Raw genomic sequence first — 22,481 nt, forward strand, 5'->3', positions numbered from 1 at the left:
GAAAATATTTTTAACCCTTGTCTTATATGGAATGTACCATAACAAAATATGAATTCTTCCCTGTTCCCATTTTTTCTCTTCTGCTAGGATGGTGATCCGGTTAGGCCAGGAGTAGCCATGACAGACCTTGCTACAGGGCTGTACACGTATGGAGCAATCATGGCCGGCCTGCTTCAAAGATATAAAACCGGGAAGGGACTTCACATTGACTGCAATCTATTGTCATCTCAGGTACGGGTTTAAAGAATGTTTTACTTAGCTTGTTGATGTAGATTTACTTTTCTTATTGTTTTTGTGCATTGGGCCAAATGCATCCCTGATATGACATTGAAAGCAATACTAGAGACAAATTTCCTAGTTTATATTTCTGTAGTAGTGGTTGATTTATTTTGATTGATGACTATTACTACAGCACTTCTGTCTGCCACCTAAATACCATCTTTTACTGAGGGTCTCAAAGCACTTTGAGGCTTGATTAATTAGTGTTTTTAATGTCCCTGTGATGTATGGATAAACGCAGCTGATGAAATCACCCTAGTACAGTGCGGTCTTAACAATGGGGTTTATTTCTTCCATAGAAGCTAAGGCCTGAATGCACAAAAGGAGTTAGACTCCTAACTTCTATTTAGGGTCCTAACTTCCATTGAAATGAATGGAAGTTAGAAGCCTAACTCCTTTTGAGCATTCAGCCCTAAGTAACTTGCCCATGTCAACTTGAATATCAGAGTCAGTATATAATCTGGGGGTATGTCTACACTGCAGTTAAAAACCTGCAGCTGGCCCATGCCAGCTGGCTCGGGCTAAGGAGTTGCAGTGTAGAAAATTTAGGCTGTTAATTTCAAAGATAGCATTTGTTTCCTTGTAGCTGTATCCTGAATAATGGTCAAATCCTTAGGTCCTTACTCAGCAAAGCTCTCAGTTGGATTCAGATGTGAATATTGTCTGAGTAAGGGCTTCAGAATTTGGCCTTAAAATAGCAATCCCAAAACAGACTGACGACGATAAATTTCGTTCCAACCTGACTCAAGCTAGAATTTAGTAATTCTTCTATGGTGAAGGGAGCGATTGCTTCTCCTGGATGGCAAACCAAATGCGTTCTTGAAGGACACTCTTACTAAAGTTGTTATGGCAACAGTGACCTTTATGGAGAACTTTTTGCATCCAACTGTTACACTTTCTGGCACTGAGCTAACATTGCAGCCTGTTTATACTTTTTCTTCCTTCCCTCAGCCTTGCTTTATTTAAAATACCTACCTTTCCATTCAACACAAACAGTATTTAAGGATATGAAGTCGGAGGCAGGGCTACACTATACCTGTAAGAGGACAGTATTGCCTTCTTTTTCATTCACTGTACTCAAGATAAAATGTGTGGGATCTTTGTGTAAGAACATGGAGAATCAGAGCTATTTAAATACCTGAAATAATTTGAAAGTGCTGACAAATAGTATTTGGTTTGTTTTATCCATTCTCCCCCCAAATCTGTACATTCCAACATTTAAGCTTCCATCATTATCCTCAGATGTCATTCTTATGCTTTTCTTAAAGCCATGCAAGAGGCCTTTTTTTTCCCCCAGATCACCTTAATATTAAACTTTCTGCACAGATCTGTCAGTGACGGTAACAAGGCAACATTGAACTGAAATTCAGCTGCCAATGAAAAAAGACCAAAGCCTGATATATAACGTGATGATCAGGAAGCATATTTTCTAATTTTAGCTCTGCTATGTATAGATGACAAATGTCTGCTAGTAAAATAGAATGTCATTGCGACCTCGCATCCTGTAAAAGAGACCTCCGATTCTGTGTCTCCACCAAATTACACTGTAGCAGAATAGTAGCTGATTATTAACTGGTGAAGATTTCTTTTCCCACAACAAAACAAAATTCAAGGACTTTATTGAAGAGAGACAGGATGACTGCTAGATGTAGTTTTTGCAGTGGGCATTAACTTTCTGTAGTCTCTCAGCTATAAACTTTTAACCCTTGGCATAAGGTTCTTTTGAAAATTTTCCCCGCATAGATGATTTATAGTTGTCAACTCCAGACCTTTTAGCATCAGCATCTAAATAGTGTCCTTTAGCTGATGCTAGTAAATAAGAAGGAAGTGGGTTTTGGATTTGGCTCCAATTATGCAACTGCGCCTATTCTTCTGTTGTGGTTTGAAAAAAAAAATCTCTTGGAAGTTTTAATATCCTTCCTGTATTTAATTGCAACCAGGCACAAAAATAAATAAATTAAAAAAAAATACTGTAGCGAGCTAGTTTCTTTTGGACTGAAATACTGCAAGAAGTGTTATACTTCTTTAACATTTAACAATTTTTATTATGTATTGTCTCAGATTCCACAGACAGGATAATGTGGTTAATATTGTTTGTAATATATGATTGTTCTCAAGTCACTTCTCTGCTTCTAATTACTGAGTTTCCGTTTATATTTGTTATAAAGATACACAATATAGTCTCATAATTGTTAAATGACTAGAAAAATCTAGCAAATTAGAAGACATTGTTTTCTTCATTCATATCTTTATTGGTAAATGTGTTTTAAATTGCAGGATAACTTATGGGATTAGCAGTGAGCTTTAGAAACTTTTGCCTTTTAGGTGTCCAGTTCAAATCCAGCCCACATTGATAGTGTCTAATGGTTGTCTTTGTGAGATGATATAATGGTCTCAGTTCAGGTCTTCAGGTATCACACAAACCATAACCATAAACTGATGATGATACTTTTGTGTTTGAATAGTACCTTTCATTCTGTTATCTCCAAGCACTTAACAAAAGTGGTAAGCCTCATCCCCATTTTACAAATAGGGAAACTGAGACACAGAAAGTATGTGATTTGCCCCAGGTCACATGATATATATCAGTGGCAGAATTAAAAATGAAATCCAGGTCCCCTGACTCTCTGCTTATGCTATAACTCCTAGGCAATGCTTCCTCTCTGCTAGGCCATGTTGTGTTGTCTGTGTGTTAATTGGAGAGATCATGGTTTGAATGGACATAGAGGGTGAACCTATCCTATCTAGAGGTGGTTACTGCTGGTGAGAGTTGAGGCACATTGGTAGGGCAGGATATAGGAATCTTACACAGTTATCTGTGTTTTATCTAGCCTGTGGATGAACAAGGAAGTTTGTCTCCAAGGCTATTTAGCACCAGCTTTCCAAACCACTAAATTCTCCCTCTGTCTTTTGCACATGATTAAAAAAGTGTAGTGCACACACTACATAGAGAAATGTGTTTTCTCTTTCACTACGTATCTTCGAGGTAGCAAAAATGAATGCTAAGTTACTTTTAATTGTTTTAAAAAAATATGGGTCAAATACTACTCTTTGTTACAAGGATATAACTTTTGAATCATTCCACTGAGTTTATCAGCATAAGAGACAGCAGAATTTGGCACAGTATGCTGCTGCTTGAGCTATACCAGAGGTGGGCAAACTTTTTGGCCCGAGGGCCACATCTGGGTATGGAAATTGTATGGAGGGGCAGTAATGCTCATGAAATTGTGGGTTGGGGTGCAGGAGGGGGTAAGGGCTCCAGCAGGGGTCTGCGGGCTCTGGGGTGAGGCCAGAAATGAGGAGTTCAGGGTGCAGGAGGGGGCTCCGGGCTGGGGCGGGGGGGTGAGGGCTCTGGTTGGGGGTGTGGGCTCTGGGGTAGGGATGGGGGTGCAGGGGGTGTTCCGGGATGGGACTGAGGGGTTTGGAGGGTGGGAGGGGGATCAGGGCTGGGGCAGGGGTTGGGGCGTGGGACAGAGTCAGGGGTGCAGGCTCTGAACTGCGCTTGCCTCAAGCAGCTCCCAGAAGCAGTGGCATGTCCCCCCTACGGCTCCTAAGCAGAGGTGCAGCCAGGAGGCTTTGCACGCTGCCCTGTCTGCAGGCACTGGCCCTGCAGCTCCCATTGGCTGCAGTTCCTGGCCAATGGGAGCTGTGGGGGCGGCGCTTGGGGCTGGGGCAGTGTGCGGAGCCCTCTGGCTGCCTCTACGCGAAGGAGCCGGGGGGAAAACATGCCACTGCTTCCGGGAGCCGCGTGGAGTGGGGCAAGCCCCGGACCCCGCTCCCCAGCGGGAGCTCAAGGGCCGGATTAAAACATCTGGAGGGCCGGATGCGGCCCCCAGACCGTAGTTTGCCCACCCCTGAGCTATACGGATTTTTTGAAAGAGCAATATTAATGTGTTTGAAAGAAAAGCTGAGTTTGGCCTCAGAGATTACGTAGTTTCTGCTATTTTGAATAATTAGTAATACATAAAGTCATTGGTAGATTATGCTCCATCAAGACCTTGGATTGAATGGGTTCACGAGTTGTACTAATGATAGTTGAAGAAGATTTATTAGCTAGGGAAAGGAGTGAAGGAGAAACCCATCTTTTCTAAAAAGTATAGGAAACATATTAAAACATAGCAATAGGCTAGAGCAGGGAAAGGAGAGAGCTTGATAATGAAGGTAGACATTAGTTCCAGTCAATACAGTGAGTTTATTATGGTCTTTGAATTATGGACGTGACTCTGGATATGAAACTGAAAGTTTTACTATGGTTTGTTACCAATGTACAATATATCAGAATCACTTTATGGATTGGAAGAAAAAATACAACCCCCAAAACTGGAAAGTAAGAGTTCAGGCTAACAGATGTAAAGAAGTGAAAAAATGAAAAAGTATGAGTAACCAACAGGGCAATAAACAAATTTTTAGTGCTCTCCTGATCCAAACTCCATGAGGTCAATGGGAATCTTTCCATTGACTGGAATGAGCTTTGAAGAAGGCCCATAGGTCCTCTGTATGGCATAGTAATTTATATAAACAATGAGAGAACAGACTATAACTTGATGGAGGAAGGTGCCAAGGTCAAGTTACAGTAAGTGAGTAAAAGAACTGAATTCTGTGTGTTGCTGAAGTTCTGGAGGTCTAATAACCCCCACAAGCTTGTCCTATTGGAGATGCTGATGGAATGCTGGCAGGACTGGAACAGTGACGATTATAGTAGATCCGTAGCATCAATGTTGCTCTGATTAGAATATGTCCCATAGGAGTAATTTCAAGAGGGGTGAAGGAAGAACATGATGCTGAAACATCATGTTCTGATTACTTTGATCTGATGAAGTAATTACATAGTGACCATATGCCACTCTGTGTTTGTATTATTCTGTATTGCATTGTTTCCAGCACAGCAGTTAAATTATAAATGCCTCACAGACCTGCTGTTGGATACAAATTCAGTTAAAGTACAATACTATATAAATAACAATGATCAGAATGTGTTAGATGGTTAAAAACAAAATCAAATGTACGTACAAAAAGAAGACTAAAGTGTAGGTTGCAGTTTATCATAAAAGAGCCTAACATTTTTGAAAGATTATTAACCAAATTAGACTCCTCTGATTAAAACTAGACTACAATTGTGTATCATTCTATTTCTTGTTGAATAACTTCAGCTGAAACTCAGTTCTGGATCTATCTAAGAAAATCATTATTATGTAGAGAACCATACACCTGCATTTTGTGTCCATTCAAATTCTTCCTTAGTTAATTAAAAATCATTTGTCAAAAGTCTTTTAACTTTAGAGTCAAAATCAATTATATTTTGGATTCATTCATTTTCCAGTGCTGAGAGTCAAGAAATTTCAGGGCAAGCTAGAAATGCAAAATGAATCACCAGCAAGAAATGCCATATCTTGACTCCAGGCATCCAGATGGTTAATACAAACCCATTTATTTCCCAAATCAAACAGAACTTTGGACCACATTTTTCTTTTGAGCTGTACACTTTGACACCTCAATAGAGGAACCCCCATTTATACTGAAGACAACATAAAGAGTTCAAAGAAGGCACAGTGGATGAATGAATGGTGGGTGCTCATTAATGTTACAGAGACACAGGTGTAATCTAGCACTGTTAAAGTGTGTGCCATTTCAAACATGTCACTCACCTGCAGAGGTTTGTTTCGTATGTCATTCCCAGAGTGCATTATCACCAAAGAGCTTAATGGGCATTTCCAAAGGCTTTTTAGCCTTACAACTACTTCAGTGTTCTTCCATTGAGATAACACCATGCAGGACTGTCTCTTACTCTCTTTATCTCACTCTTTTTCTGGTATACGAACCAGGAGTTTGTGTTACTGCAGCCTATGCCAAAGCAGTTGAAAGCAGGCCTCTCTCCTAAAAGTGCTTTTTGTAAGATTTACCTAAGAAGATATTACTAGTAAAATAAAATGACCCTTTGCTGTTTGATGAAGTTCAGTTTTCTCTGCTATCTGAAAAACTATTTGCCTTCACTGAACAACAAAGCTCCTGGGTAGATATAACCACTTGTTGTGTAGAAATTATGATTGCACATTTTCTTAATCTCTGTAAACTTGTTTTGCTATAGTAAATGGATATTTTAAGTTACAAGATCATAAATAAGAATATAGGAATGGCCATACTGGGTCAGACCAATGGTCCATCTAGCCCAGCATTCTGTCTTCCAACAGTGGTTAGTGCCAGATTCTTTGTTTAGAGCAGGGATAGGCAACCTTTGGCCTACCATGTCCTCCGGTTCGGCCGAGCGCGGCTCCCACTGGCTGCGGTTCGCCGCTCCAGGCCAATGAGGGCGGTGGGAAGTGGCGGCCAGCACATCCTTTGGCCCATGCCGCTTCCCATAGTCCCTATATGCCTGGGATGGCGAACTGCAGCCAGTGGGAGCCGTGATTGGCCGAACCGGAGGACATGGCAGGTAAACTGGTCCGGCCCGCCAAGGTGCTTACCCTGGCGGGCCGCGGGCCAAAGGTTGCCAATCCCTGGTTTAGAGGGAATGAACAGAACAGGACAATTAGTGAGGGCTCAATCCCCTGTTGTCCAGTCCCAGTTTCTGTCAGTCAGGGGTTTAGGGCGCCCAGAACGTGGGTTGCGTTCCTGACCATTTTGACTAATAGCCGTTGATGGACCTGTCCTCCTCCATGAACTTATCTAATTCGTTTTTGAACCAAGTTATACTTTTGGCCTTTACAACATCCCCTGGCAATGAGTTCCACAGGTTAACTGTGCACTGTGTGAAGAAATACTTCCTGTTGTTTGTTTTAAACCTGCTGCCTGTTAATTTCATTGAGTGACCCTTGGTTCTTGTGTTATGTGAAGGGATATATAACACTTTCCTATTCACTTTCTTCACACCATTCATGATTTTATAGATCTCTAAGGGGAGATATAATAGTCATTTCTTTTCTAAGCTGAACAGTCCCAGTCTTTTCTCTCCTCATATGGAAGCTGTTCATACCCCAATCATTTTTGTTGCCCTTCTGTGTATTTTTCAATTCTAATATATCTTTTCTGAGGTGGAGAGACCAGAACTGTATACAGTATTCAATGTGTGGACGTATCATGAAATTATATAGTGGCATCATGATATTTTCTGTCTTATTATCTATTCCTTTTTCTAATGGTTCCTAACTTTCTGTTTAGCTTTTTTTGACTGCCATTGCACATTGAGCAGATGTTTCAGAGAACTATCCACGATGATTCCAAGATCTCTTTCTTAAATGATAACAGCTAATTTAGAACCCATCATTTTATATATATAGTTGGGATAACTTTTTCCAATGTGCATTACTTTGCACTTATCAGCATTGAGCTTCATCTGCCATTTTGTTGCCCAGGCATCTGGTTTAGTGAGGTCCCTTTGTAACTCTTCATAGTATTTGGAGTTAACGATCTTGAGTAATTTAGTATTGTCTGCAAACTTTGCCTCCTCACTGTTTATGCCTTTTTCCAGATCATACCACAGTAGTTCTACAATTTCATGTTTGAGTTCCTTCAGAACTCTGGGGTGAATACCATCTGGTCCTGGTGACTTATTACTGTTAAATTTATCATTTATTTATGGACAAGTCCCATCATATCATCAAACACACCCCTTTGCAAAGGGAAGCTGCAAAAGATGTTGTATGTATCAAAAATATCAGGGTTATGGATTCTGTAGATTTCTACTCACCACCTATTTTGTTACCACTCACCTTGGAGGTAATTTTGCTAAAAATGTTGTGTGTTTTGCTGAACATTTTCTGTGCTGCCCTATGAGATGAGAGCACCAATAGCGTTAGTAAATATTATTTTAGAAGTGTAAATGCTGTAGTAGGGACTCCTGGAGGATAGTTCATGGGAATTCACAAGTGTCCTACTGAAAATGAATGAGTGTGTTGTAAAATCTCACTATCTTTTCCATGAGTTAATAGTTGTTTTTTCATCAGTCCTGCTGTAATGGATTCATACAACTCATTTAACACTTTTTTCTTCGTTGCTAAAAATAGCTGCTTATCAGTTCAACCCGAAACTCACTAAAATGTGTAAACTTTCTACCCCCATATACTTGTATATTGCTGTGTATGCTAATTTAATTATTTTAAAAAACCTTTAATATAGCACGACCCCTTTCTTTTAAAGACTGATGTCCCATATTACTGATATATTGCCAATATTTTAATTGGAAGATCCCTTTTAAGATCTGACAGTAAACACTTTCCATTTCCATTTCCACTTCAAGAACAAATCTGGTCATCAGATGACCATAGTGTCCGAGTGGTTTCTAACTTTGCTTTTTATTGCTAGGGATTATTGTTTCCAAATAGGACATTTATTTCTGAAGAGGATGATTATATGGATGCTGAACACCCCCAGTTCCGACCAGTGTTAATGGCATTGGCTACATTAGGATACTTTCCCTAAAAATTCCTACTGTTGCTAGAACATCCAGCTCATCTGGTGGAAGCAACAGTGGGAGTCCTCATGTAGGCAAGGCCCCAGGCAGCTACCAGCATTTTAAACACTGTGCTGTGTGGACATACTCTGACCTGGTCTGAATGATGTAGTACTTAAGAGACTGATGGCCATCAGAAGCCCTGCATGAATAACTACACACACGCTTGCTATGGCCAGTGGAGATGCAGCTGTGACAGCAATGATGGGAAAAATTCTAGCACCCCACTACCCCAACCCTTATACGCTCCGCATCTTGCCAGAGGTGCATAGCCATTTATAGGACCAGGGCCGGCTCTAACTTTTTTGCCGCCCTAGGTAAAAAAGAAGAGCGCCGCCCCGCCGTAACACCCTTCCCCCCGAAGCGCCACGCCGGGCCACCCAAACCCCCCCTGAAGCGCCGCGCCGCCCAAACCCCCGCCCTCCTCCCCCGAAGCGCCGGGCCGGGCCGCCCAAACCCCGAAGCGCCGGGCCGGGCCGCCCAAACCCCGAGCGCCGGGCCGGGCCGCCCAAACCCCGAGCGCCGGGCCGGGCCGGGCCGCTCAAACCCCCGGTGCGTCAGGCCAGGCCGGGCCGGGCAGGCCAAACCCCCGCCCCCCCAAGCGTCGCACCGGGCCGCCCAAACCCCCGCCCTCCCCCCCAGCTCCGGGCCGGGCCGCCGAAGCCCCCCAGACCCCCAGCGCCACGCTGCCGCTGAAACACTCCCCGCGCTGCCCGGCCGAAAAACAAAACAAAACACCGCGAGCGCCCCCCGCCACCCAATCATTGGCCGCCCCTTCTAAGGTGCCGCCCCAAGCATGTGCTTGGTCGGCTTGTGCCTGGAGCCGACTCTGTATAGGACAGAGACCTAAGAGTTCTTCTGTTCCTGCTGCTTATTCCTAACCTGAAAGCACAAACCTCTGGCAGAACTGTTAGTTGTTGCAAAGGTATGATGATCTTCTCAAAGAGAGGGTGAGAGTAATGCGGAGGTGCGGATGAATTCTTAAGAAAGAAAGAAAAATTCTGTTTTCATGCAAAAGTGCAAGGATTAAAAAGTAAAGTGGTTAAAGTTTTCAAAAGCATCTAAGTGATTTACTAGCCTAGCTCCCATTTTCAAAAGTATCTTAGGGTATATCTGCACAGCAATCGAACACCCACGGCTGGCCCGGGTCAGCTGACTTGAGCTTGTGGACTTGGGCTGTTGGGCTGTAAAAGTGTGGTGTAGATGCTTGGGCTGGTGCCCGAGCTCTGGGACCCTGCCAAGAGGAGGGTCCCGGAGCCTGGGCTCCAGCCCGAGTCTGAATGTCTACACCATGATCTACTTCTATTTCAGAGCAGAGCAGATCAAAATTAGGAAACTTTTAGTATACAGCAGCAGAGTCCACATGGACAGTTAGCATGCGGCAGGCTAGTGAGGAGTAGATTTACACCCTAGCTTGCCATGCATTGTTTGTGTAGACAAGCCCTAAAAAAGCCTAGACAGTCAATAGGATGCAGGCTTCTAAATCACTTGGGCACTTTTTTGAAAATTTTACCCGGAGTGTATATTTTATAATGTAAATGGCATTGTTTCTAAATAGAGGACCAAAACTGAAAGGGACCCTACCACAGTTTCCGTTTGTGTGTGTGCAACTTTGCATGGAAAAATACCTGTGTCAGATCTGGGGCAGGGACTGTCTTTATGATGTGTGTGGCACAGCACCTAGTACAATGGGGCCCTAATCCCTGACTGGAGCCTTCAGACAATACTGTAATGCCAGCGATACTACTATTAATACATGCTTTAACGCCAGTGCTTGCACACTATAACATTTTCATGAACAGAATCTCTTTATCTGAGTTTGGCATGAATAGATTCTGTTACCTGTGTGCTCAACTGTCAAGTTCAGGCATTCCTGTGTGCTCATGTTAGTGCTCTAGAAATATATGTGCATGTGTTTGCACACACGGCTGGGTTATGTGAAAGAAATGGAATCCACTTTTTCAAAATTTAGCCCACATTATTTTCTAAATTGTCAATGGCACACAATAAGCTGTCTTTAAAAAATAGTCCAAAGAATAGAAAATAAGACTCAGCATAAAAGTTCTAATTCGTATTTTGTTGACAAGAACATCTTCTGATGAGAAGATACTTTTTATATACAGTAAAATAGCTATTTGAATATAAACAGAAGAAGAAAAAATTCTTGTGCAGAGTTAAACATTTGACAAAACTATAAAAATGAAGGCAGGAATGTTGATATTTGTACTGGTGGCTTTTCTACCTTAAACAGAAGCAATCTTAAACAAATCATTGTAGGTGGAGCTGATAGCACCACAGATAACTAAGGCTGCTTATCACTTTTCATTTTAAGACCCTGTTTTCAGATGCGTATAGCTTTGCCAGTCTTCAACAGTTTTGGCTGAAATTTTCCATGCCAGGTGTCTGCCACTGGCTGAACAATTATTTAATTAATTGTATTTATTCATTTATTTATAATTTCAGCTAAAATGGTTCAGCTGTGTTCAGGAATGAGGCTAGGGAAAAATACATTGTTTTGCCCTCTAAAAAGAATGCTTATATCTGTTTGATTGTTTTGGAGCAGAGGCTTGAAATTTGGCAGGAGGGTTGGCCTGGTGTCAGGGATGTGCCTTTTGGGAGGATCAGAGGGAGACAGGAGGAGGTAAGGGGAAATAGGAGTGCGGGGGGGGGGGGGGGAGTCAGGCGCTGGTTTCTGGGTAGTGTGGTAGATAGGAGCAGAGAAGGAAAGGGCTGAAGGGGTGGAGGGCAAGAGTTGGGTAGGGGAGTGGTCAGGGATGCCTGAGGCCACATATTGAATGAGATGGATAAAAGGAAATATTGAATAAGTACCCATTCACTAAATGAGACAGTGATCCTGTTGAAAAAATAGTATGTGATTGTGTAATTAAAAACTGAATCATAATACTTATGTACAAGGTGGCCACTTTAAGATTGCACTAGCAACCTTAGTTCTGGCATTTCCTAACTTTCAAGTGCTTGAGTTTGCAACCTTAATAATGTTCTTTTAAGGTAGGGTTTTTAAATGTTATTTAGGATATTGAGTGCATACCAGTGACTTATTTAAGCCATCCAGTGATGGCTGTGTTGCTCCATAATCTTCATTTTAAAAAAAGCATGTACAATTGAATTTACCTTAGTTTTAGATAGAGCTCATTGGAAAGAAATCAGTTCTGATTTATTTCACGAAACTGAGCAGTCATGTCAAACAGGGAACCAGAAATCAGCACAATAATATACTCATATAACAAAAAGTTATGGTTTAAGTAACTTTCAGATTTCAAAAAGAAGCTAGGACTGACGACCAACCTGGACGTATCATATCATATGCTTCTGTATGAGGTGCTGAGTGGACCCCTCCATTTGATGATGCAACTGGATAAATAAAAGGAGGATCAGTTCTGACTTTACATTTCTTTGAGGTGTTGCTTTTTTTACAGCCTTAAGTTGAAATCTGTATTCGGCTATATACATTTTTTGCATTCAGTTGTAACTTTTGTATTTAAATTTTTTAAACTTTTCTTGGAAACAAAGTTAAGTACTGTCTCGTAGAAGATAGAGATGAAAAAGACCTTTTAGGTCACCTAGTTACTTTCCCTGCCAAATTTCTTCCCTGTATAGCACATTTTCTAATACTTTGTCCAGTCTATTTTTAAATGGGACTGTCAATAGGAGTTGAGTGCCTAACTCCCTTAGTCTCATTTGAAGATCCCAACAAGACTGAATTAATTTTTTGAGTTCTATTTTATCAAGCTGCTGAATGGATATCCCTTGAGACCAAAATCCTTTATGCATAGAACAGGTACTGTACAGGTATCAGCACTGCAAGTTTCCCTTCTCCTGCCCCTCCAGTTTTCCCTATGCTATGTTCTGGAAGGACAGTCTGCAGGGTTGAGAGGCTAGTTCAGTCTCCATATCACTAAAGCTCTTGATCTCTGCAGAGATAGCTAGCAGTGCTGCCAATTTTGAGGGTGCTTTTTATGATGTAAGCTCCTTTTCAGTAAGAACTGGACTGAGCCCACTAACTGATTTCACACAGGTTGCCAAGCAGTCATTAGGTGGCAACAGCGTTCAGTCACCTCCAACCTGCCTCAAACCCTTTTATTTACTTTGGGATAGTTTTCATTATGGCTTGTGAATTCCCAGTAGTGTCTTCTAGATTTATTGGTATCCAGATTGATTGAGAGGTAAAATTTCCTCTTACCTGTACAAGTGTCAGTTATATTTTTATTAGAGCGGTTGAAAAACAGCCAAAAGAAATAAACAAACAAAACAAAAAACAAAACAAAATCCCTTGCAACATTTTGTCACTTTTTTGTTGAAAATTTTCGTCAAAGATTTTCTACAAATTCCGGGGCAGGAATCAGTGTTAATGAGTTTACCATCTTGAGAAGAGTGCCTCTGTGTTGGGGACCATTTCTTGTTTGCAGGAGGCAATTCAGTGCCAAAATCTATCAGCCTTGCAGTGTGGATAAGTCCACACAAACTGGATATCTTTATTATGAGAAATGAGCCTTATAGGCAAGAATACATTCCTTCTTTAGAGTAATATGACAGTATTAAGCAGGTGTACTGTAAATGAAAGCAGTATTTTAAAGGTCTTCTCCTGCTCTCATTGAATTCAGTGGCAAAAACTCCCATTGTCTTAAGTGGGTTCAGGATCTTCTAAGTGAATTTTTTTTTAATATACCAACCGAAGGAATCTTTTTTTACACAACTAAGCACAATTGAGTCTCAGAAAAGCAATAAGAAAAAGTAATGAACCCTTCCTCCTTTCCCTCCTTCAAACCGCCCTCTCCAGAAAAATCAAGTCTGTATGTTAGTTTGGGTTCAAGGAGCTATGTTGATTTACACTGGCTGAGGATCAGGCCCTTAATTGGATGTTTTTTAGTAGCCTTTTAGGAAGTGAGGGGAAGATACTTTTTCACAGAGCAGTACAGTAAAGGCATAAGCAGAGTGACTAGCATTTTCGCACTGCAACACATTGAAACAATTCAGGGCTTTTGTTCTACAATGCTATAAATTAAAATCTGAGTATTCTATAAGCAGGTTTCACAGTAGGAAGTGCCTTAATAAAACTTATAAGGCATTCTATGGATTTTTGTACCTTGTATCAAAGTTTCTATAAAACAGTCTACATTTCCCCCCAACAACTCCAAAGGCTGAGAGGAAATAAAATTAACTTGGATATGAATCAAAGCCTGATAAGGATGTATGAAAATAAAATAGACACTATTTTGGAAGGATAAGAAAGGAAACAGTCTAACTGAAAATGTTGTTTTTTCATCTTTCTACTTACTCATCACATTTTTCTGTTTTTCCTGCCCACTTATTGAGCTCACACATAAATGATTGATTGAGTCAGTGAACTCATTGTAATAAATTTTGTTTGATGTGCTGTCTTAAAAAAATATCTTTTGAAACTCTGTCTCTTTTCGCTGTCTGCTCTTACCTTCTGGCATTTAATATCCAGTTTCCTCATCTGTCTGATTGTCTCTGACTGAATATAGTTTTTCAAACCTTAATGCAGCTCTCTTTTTGTTCTGGTTTAGGTAGGTATGTAAAGTAAGCATATGATTTGACCATCATTAGTAATTTTGCAAAGGAATGTAAATGTGTGTGTTCCCTTCACTGAGTTTAAAAAAAAATAAAAAGAATAGTCTGTGTATAGACACTTGATAATATACATTTACAGTAGGTAGATCTGTCTGTGCAGGCAAATGAATACAGAGATTACTTTATCATTGAATTACATCTGGTTTAGTGTTTACAGGTACAGAAGTTGCTCTTGTGGGTTTGTTCCTTATTAAAATTGAAACAGGCCTGTAGTGTTTTAAGAAAACAGCTTTAAGTACAGACTAAACAAAAATACTTAGTTTTATACATATATAAAGATCCTTTCATCCTAAAGGGTTGCAGAGCATTTTACAAACTGATACTTCTGGGGGCATGAAGCATCTATAACATCTAATCCCCACACAAAATACTTCAGCAACATACAGTAAAGGTAACTACAGTAGTATAGTGTTTATACAAAACATATAAAACTGAAAGTTAAAATGTATGGAAATGTAGAGTTAAGGTAATTTTAAATAATTATTCCATTACGCTTACAGTTCATCATTTGGCTAACAATAATATAGATGAGGAAATCCACTTTATGTACTTAGTAACAGCCTTAACTCTGATCAACAAGATAAATGGTATACTGTTTCAACCTAATTATATGCTTTACATAAATCATATATTAGCAATGTATATTCTGAAAGACTTTGTGAGTGTGTCTTGTTGGTCAGAGTTAACTTATGGAAGGTGGGGAGAGAGAGAAAGAGATGAAGAAAAGTCAGATAGCCTGGGGACCATGCAAAGCATAGCAGCTTCACAAGATGGTGGAATGGCTGATCTATGAGGAAAGGTTTAAAAAAATGGGCATGTTCAGTCTTGAGAAAAGAAGAATATGGGGTGGGGGCTGATAACAATATTCAAATATGTTAGGGGCTGTTATGAAGAGGATGGGGATCAGTTGTTCTCCTTGTCCACTGAAGGTAGGCTAGGAAGTAATGGTCTTAATCTGCAAGGGAGATTAAGATTAGATATTAGGAGAAACTTTCCAACTATAAGGCGAGTTAAGCTCTGGAATTGGTTTCCAAGGGAGGTTGTGGAATCCCCATCACTGGAGGCTTTTGAGAACAGGTTAGAGGCCCGGCTGTAGGTGAAAATGGCACCCTGGGAAAACTTGTATTTTGGCACCCCAGGCCCTGTGGGTGTGGTGCCCCCCATTGCCCTTGGCCCCCATAAACTCCCGAGGTTCCCCAAACCCTGCAATCCCCTCCTTCAGCCCAGCCCCTGCACTGTGCCCCCTTCTCCCGAATCCCCACACTCCCCTCCTGTGCCCCTAACCCCTCTGCTGTGCCCCCTGTGCCCCTAACCCCTCCGCTGTGGCCCTTGCGCCCCAACCCCTGCACTCCCTGCCTGTGCCCAGGTGGGGAAACTGATGTGGATGCATGGAGCGGCTGGCATTGCTGCTCGCTCCCCCCCTCCAATGCTGCTCCTCCACGCACCCCAAGGGGGCTGTGAGGTGGGGAGTGAGAAGCGACGTCAGGGCTCCCTGCATTCTGCTCACTTTCCCCCCCCTGGGCTGCGTATGGGGAGGACAGCAGAGCAGCTGCTCCTGATGTTGGCCTCACAGCCCAGCCCATGTGGAGAAAGTGACCTGGACGCACGGAGTGCTTGGTGTTGCTCCTTGCTCCCTCCTTCCCAACCCCCTAGGGGGGTGCGGAGGAATGTTGGGAGGGGGGGAAGCCGTATCTGTGCATTGCCGCTTGCCCCTCCCCACCCCCATTCCTCCGTCAGCCAGGAGCAGTTTCTGGCTTCATACCGGCAGTGCGCACTTCTGCGCTGTCGCACGGCGCCCTCTTGACCATGGCGCCCCTGGGCGGTTACCTGGGTGGCCCACCCCTAAGGCTGGCCCTGACACCTGTCAGGGATGGTCTGGATTTACTTGATCCTGCCTCAGCATGGGTCGCTGGAATTGATGGCCTTTCAAGGTCCCTTCTAGCCCTACATTTCTATGATTCTAAGAGAGGAGTAGCTTTTAAGTCTAATGAATTCGTTAAAGATGTATGATTGAAGTAGCAAAGTGGCTAGGAGCTCACCCAGTTAAACACTTCACATTTATTGCATAAAACATAAAGCATTGAAGAGCTAAATTGGATGTGTTCTAAGCTAGCGTTATTTGTATAATCATGAAACTTTTAACTGGGATTTTCAAAGGGGCCTGGGGGAGTTAGGTGCCCAACTCATATTGAAAGTCAATGGGAGATGAGCACCTAACTCCCGTATGTCCCATTTGAAAATCCCAATCTCGAGTAATTCAAGCCCCGATTCAGCAAAGTATTTGGGCATTTGTGCAACTTTAACCCTAAAAGTAGTTTATCGAGTTAAGTGGGATTATTCATGTGTTAAAAATTATGCCTAAGTACCTTGCTGAATCGGGGCCTCAGCTGGCGTGGGGGCAACGTCTAGTTCCAAGTGCATTGAGGCTCTACTAAGATGCACAGGGTTCCTGCCTCCCCCTTGGACTCATTGCCTGTTGCTGATACAAACGTCTTTGCCCAGCAGCTTTGCTGGTGGAGATCCAGTCATTACTGAGGAAGATTGTCAATAATCCTTCTTGTGTTTCAGATTTCTTTTTCTTCTCCATTGTAGTGAGCACAAGTGCCTGTGGACATGTATGAGTGTGAATTTGCTAGTGCTCGAACAGTTGTATTAATCTGTTAGAATCATAGATTTGTAGGTCCGGAAGGGACCTTGAGAGATCTTCTAGTCCAGTCCCCTGCACTTATGGCAGGGCTAAGTATTATTTATACCAGTGGTTCTCAAAGCCAGTCTGCCGCTTGTTCAGGGAAAGCCCCTGGCAGGCCGGGCCGGTTTGTTTACCTGCCGCGTCCGCAGGTTCGGCCAATCGCGGCTCCCACTGGCTGCGGTTTGCCGCTCCATGCCAATGGGGGCTGCGGGAAGCAGTGTGGGCCGAGGGATGTGCTGGCCGCCCTTCCCGCAGCCCCCATTGGCCTGGAGCGGCAAACCGCAGCCAGTGGGAGCCGCGATTGGCCGAACCTGCGGACGCGGCAGGTAAACAAACCGGCCCGGCCTGCCAGGGGCTTTCCCTGAACAAGCGGCAGACTGGCTTTGAGAACCACTGATTTATACCATCCCTGACAAGTGTTTGTCTAACCTGCTCTTAAAAATCTCCAATGACTGAGATTCCACAACCCCCCAAGGGTTATTATTCCAGTTCTTAACTACCCTGACTGTTAGGAAGTTTTTCCTAATGTCCAACCTAAACTGCCCTTGCTGCAATTTAAGACCATTGCTTCTTGTCCTATCTTCAGAGGTTAATGAGAATAATTTACCTCCTTCCTGCTTGTAACAACCCTTTATGTACTTGAAAACTGTTATGTCCCCTCTGTCTTCTCTTCTCCAGACTAAACAAACCCAATTTTTTCAATCTTCCCTCATAGATCATGTTTTCTGGACCTTTAATTATTTTGATTGCTCTTCTCTGGACTTTCTTCAGTTTGTCCACATCTTTCCTGAAATGTGGCACCCAGAACTGGACACAGTATTCCAGTTGAGTCCTAATCAGCGCAGAGTACAGCGGAAGAATGATTTCTTATGTCTTGCTTACAACACTCCTGCTAATACATCCCAGAATGATGTTTGCTTTTTTTGCAACAGTGTTACACTGTTGACTCATATTTAGCTTGTGATCCACTCTGACCCCCAGATCCCGTTCTGCCGTACTCTTCCCTAGGCAGTCATTTCCCATTTTGTATGTGTGCAACTGATTGTTCCCTGCTAAGTGGAGTACTTTGCATTTGTCCTTATTGAATTTCATCCTCTTTACTTCAGACCATTTCTTCAGTTTGTCCAGATCATTTTGAATTTTAATCCTATCCTCCAAAGCTCTTGCAACCCCTCCCAGCTTGGTATCATCTACAGACTTTATAAGTGTACTCTCTATGCTATTATCTAAATCTTTGATGAAGGTATTGAACAGAACTTGACCCAGAACTGATCCCTGTGGGACACCATTCGTTATGACCTTCCAGCTTGACACTGCACCACTGATAACTAGTCTCTGGAAATGGTTTTTCAGCCAGTTATGCACCCGTCTTACAGTAGTTCCATCTAGGTTGTATTTCCCTAGTTTGTTTATGAGAAGGTCATTCAAGACAGTATCAAAAGCCTTACTAAAGTCAAGTATACCACATCTGTACTGCTTCCCTCCTATCCACAAGGCTTGTTACCCTGTCTAAAAAAACTATTAGATTGGTTTGACAAGATTTATTCTTGACAAATCCATGCTGATTGTTACTTATTACCTTATTATCTTCTAGTTATTTTGCGAATTGATTGCTTAATTATTATCTTTCTAGGTACAGAAGTTAAGCTGACTGATCTGTAATTGCCCAGGTTGTTCTTATTCCCCTTTTTATAGTTTTCCCTTTTCTGATCCTTTGGAATCTCTCCTGTTTTCCATGACTTTTCAAAGATAATTGCTAATGGATCAGATATCTCCTCAGTCAGCTCCTGAATATTCTAGGATGCATTTCATCAGGTCCTGGTGACTTGAAGATATCTAACTTGTCTAAGTAATTTTTAACTTGTTCTTTCCCTATTTTAGCCTCTGATCTTACCTCATTTTCACTGGCATTCACTATGTTAGAAGCCAGTTGCTACTAACCTGTAATGGGAGACTGGGAAAAATTGGACGACACTAAAAAATTTTAAAAGCTCTCTCTCTCTCTCTCTCTTTCATAACTTCCAATACTTGAAAAATATTTGTTCTGTGAAACTGGTATTTGGGGTGGGGGGTGGGGAATTGAAATCCTGGCCCCATTAAAGTCAAAGGCAGAATCCCCAATGACTTCAGCGGGGCCAGGATTTAACCCACAATGTCCTACCTAGAATTCAACAAGATCGTTTCCAGAGGGAAATGTTAGTCCTGTGAGAAGTTAAATATGTGTGTGTAAAATAAGTCTTGGTTGCAAGCTTAATTGTCGTGGCCTGTATTATACATCTGACTTACAACTGACATGCAGACACCTCTCGGGGTGAAACATTGCAAAAGTCTAACTTTGTACCATAAGAGAACAAAACACTTTGGGACAGGAATATGGCAAGAATTCCATAATCATTTGCAATTGTAGGTGGAATTTTGCTAGGGAAATTGGAAAATGTCTAGAACACGGGGGCTAAAATACCTACTTTTCACAAGTCCTCAGAACATTGGTTTTATGTCTCATCCAAAAGACACTTGTAACAACACAGTGTTTCTTCACATGTTGGGACATGAGTTGTGAACCAGAGGGAGGAGTACTACCTACTGAATCACCAGTGTCAATTCGTGCATCACCTAGGTTTTCCATGAGGGGAAGAGGGTCTCCCCTGTTGAAATACTGCTAGGTTTTGTTTACCTTTTAGATGTGTCGAGGGCACAGTCAGATGTAGTATGTTGCAGCTGAAAACTAGTTATGGTATCCTTTCTGGACAGCACATGGATAATAAATACACAGTCTTTTACAAAATATATAGAGAATTGTATTGTATTTGTAGCTGGATTTATGTGAGTGACCAAAGCTTTTTGGCAGGTAACTGAACACTCAGCCAGTTTATATTTTCCTATGTTTTCTGCTGGGCTGCATTATGAGCGAATTAGGGCTGCGTGTCTTGCCTGGGCTGCAATTTCACCATTCTGTTGCTTCTCTTTAAATATAAAAGGACAAATACTAACCGTCCTTTCAGGGTGTGTGGGAAAAGAGGCAACTAGAAGGGTAACTGGGGAGAGAGTTGTGGCATCTTGCTTCCAGGCACTCTGTAATTCATGGTATTGCATAACATTATATTGGGTGGAGCTTGAGGTAAATACCATGGGCTATGTGCTTTAGTGCAGACCATACCAATCCATTTGCAGCCCCTTTATACACCCTTCCTGTTGCTTCTCTTAGCTGTAATTTGTATGCGTAGTTGCAGAGGGCTCCTTGTCATTGGAATACAGACTCAAAATATATATAACCATTTTGAAAACAGTGTTAATTTGCACATATCTGGGGAAGAAATCTGAAGAAAATCAGAATTTGGCCCAAAGAATATTATGCTCTATTGTCTAAAATAAACAGTTGCTGTTAAAATGACTCATTGTTAGTAATTTAAAGAGTATTTTTTGAAAAAGTTAGTCTAAAATTACATAGCCTTCACATTACCTTGATGAAAGTAATGTTCTAATGTATTGTTTGGATTGCAGACATATAGTTACAAACTTAATAGTCACATCCTGCATTCTTCCAATTAGTGGCAAATCTGCCATTAATTGCAAGAGAACCTCTGATTTTCAGGCAAGACCACATCATAGATGTTAACCTTCTCCCCCCTCCCCGCTAAAATACACTTTTGCTGTTATAAAGTGCAGATTACTTTCAGATTCACCCCCTCAGACTCTGGTCACTAAATTTAGCATGCCATATTTTTCAACTTTCTCTTTGAGTAACAACTTGATAAATCTCCTCATCATCCGATGGCAAATGATTTATTGAGGTTTGTTGCATAATTAATATTACAGCTCATGTGGTGAGTGGTAGAATCCTGAAATATCTTCTGTGGCTTAGCCTGTATAGTAGAAGGAGAAGGTTGGGGAAGAGAAAAGGATAATCCTGTGATCGGGGAAGGCTAGTTTTGTGACTTAAGCATAGGAATGAGAGTCAGGAAATGTGGGTTTTATTCCCAGCTCTGTCACTGCTTCCTGTCTGGCTTTGGGCAAGTCATTGCAGCTTTCTTTGCCTCAGTTGATCATGCTGTAAAATAGTCATGATAATACTTCCTGACCTCACAGGGTTGTGTGATGCTTAGTTTGTCCCAGGCTTTTAAATTACTTTGAAGTGCTATAGAAGCGCCAACTGTTGTTTATTAGAATTAATGGACACTGGTTACTTTGCCTGTTCATTGAGTAGCACTTACTCACACAAGTCATACTATTGGATATATGGAATCTATAAGAAATGAGAATTAAAGTAAGATGACAGTTGTCTGACAGACTGAAAAAAAATCAAAGAAAATGCCAGGAAAGGTTGATGTCTCCCTGAATATTTGTCCTTTACCTCTTCTTGCAGGTTGCATGTCTTACCCATATAGCAGCTAATTACCTTAATTGCAAAATGAAAGCAAAGCGGTGGGGTACTGCTCATGGCAGTATTGTTCCTTATCAGGTAAGCAGATAACAGAGGATGTATTTTGTGCTTGTAATCTGTGGTTTTGTATAAAATGGTATTGGGAAATGATTTACTCTTGCTGTGACAGTGTTCTGTAATGCATCAGTATCTGACTAGAACAAGGCTTTGTTGTTCATTTTAGATTTTGCATATTTCTTCATCAGTGGTAGATTAGTAACAGGACACTGAAAAAGATCAAAGGTGTCTGCTGAAATTGTATGACTTTAAAGCTTGATTGTTTTTCACCTGAGAGAGGCACTGAGTACAGCTATTTAAAAGAAAAAAAAAAGATGATTTGTATTGCTTGCTAATTATTGAACCAAACTTTATCACCACTGAATGCCAGTATCTTTTCCTTGTGTCTCTGTATGAGTGATATGAATGGGTTAGGGTGGTCCAAAGGTCCCACAGCATTTAGGTAGCTTCCACTGACTTTGGTAACAGCTTCTCTTATCTTGTGTGTGTTTTGAGGGGGTGGGGGAAGAGGAATAAAAGCCCACGTGTGGCATTTTTTTTATTGGGAGTTCAGAAGCTGCTGGTATTTTGCTAGTGGTTGAAGATACTTGGAATAACACGATGCCATTTACATAAATGAGCACACTCTGATCTTTTTAAGAATTGCATCTGTCCAGTGCTGAGAACTCTGCCAGTAATCACAGAATAACCATTTGCTAACAGATTATTTTCTTGTAGGGTGACCAGATGTCCCGATTTTATAGGGACAGTCGCGATTTTTGTGTCTTTTTCTTATATAGGCTCCTATTACCCTCCCACCCCCTGTCCCGTTTTTTCACATTTGCTGTCTGGTCACCCTATTTACTTGTCTTGGTGGCAGTACTAATGTGAAGATCAGCACTTAAATTTAATAAAAAGGATCTGCTGTCTGGGAACAAATCCTGTGGTTAAAGTGTGACTGTAGATGCACTGAGTGCTTGTGTGGGCTTGAATGGTAAGACTTTTCCCTGCACTCATCCACTGCAAATGGAAAATTT

The 22,481-nt window shown here is 41.6% G+C and overlaps 1 protein-coding gene across 2 annotated transcripts in view; it reads left to right on the forward strand.

The window, feature by feature from the left end:
* The window catches only part of LOC112113496 (succinate--hydroxymethylglutarate CoA-transferase), a 579,588-nt gene that overhangs the window by 74,313 nt on the left and 482,794 nt on the right, over nucleotides 1-22,481 (forward strand). For both annotated transcript variants that reach the window (XM_024209791.2, XM_024209792.2), the window contains 2 exons: nucleotides 88-231; nucleotides 21,391-21,486. In XM_024209791.2, coding sequence (XP_024065559.2) covers nucleotides 88-231; nucleotides 21,391-21,486 — 240 coding nt within the window. The remainder of the gene's footprint in view (nucleotides 1-87; nucleotides 232-21,390; nucleotides 21,487-22,481) is intronic.

Source organism: Terrapene carolina, unplaced genomic scaffold, assembly GCF_002925995.2.
Source record: "Terrapene carolina triunguis isolate 2854851 unplaced genomic scaffold, T_m_triunguis-2.0 Scaffold182, whole genome shotgun sequence".
Lineage (NCBI taxonomy): Eukaryota > Metazoa > Chordata > Testudines > Emydidae > Terrapene > Terrapene triunguis.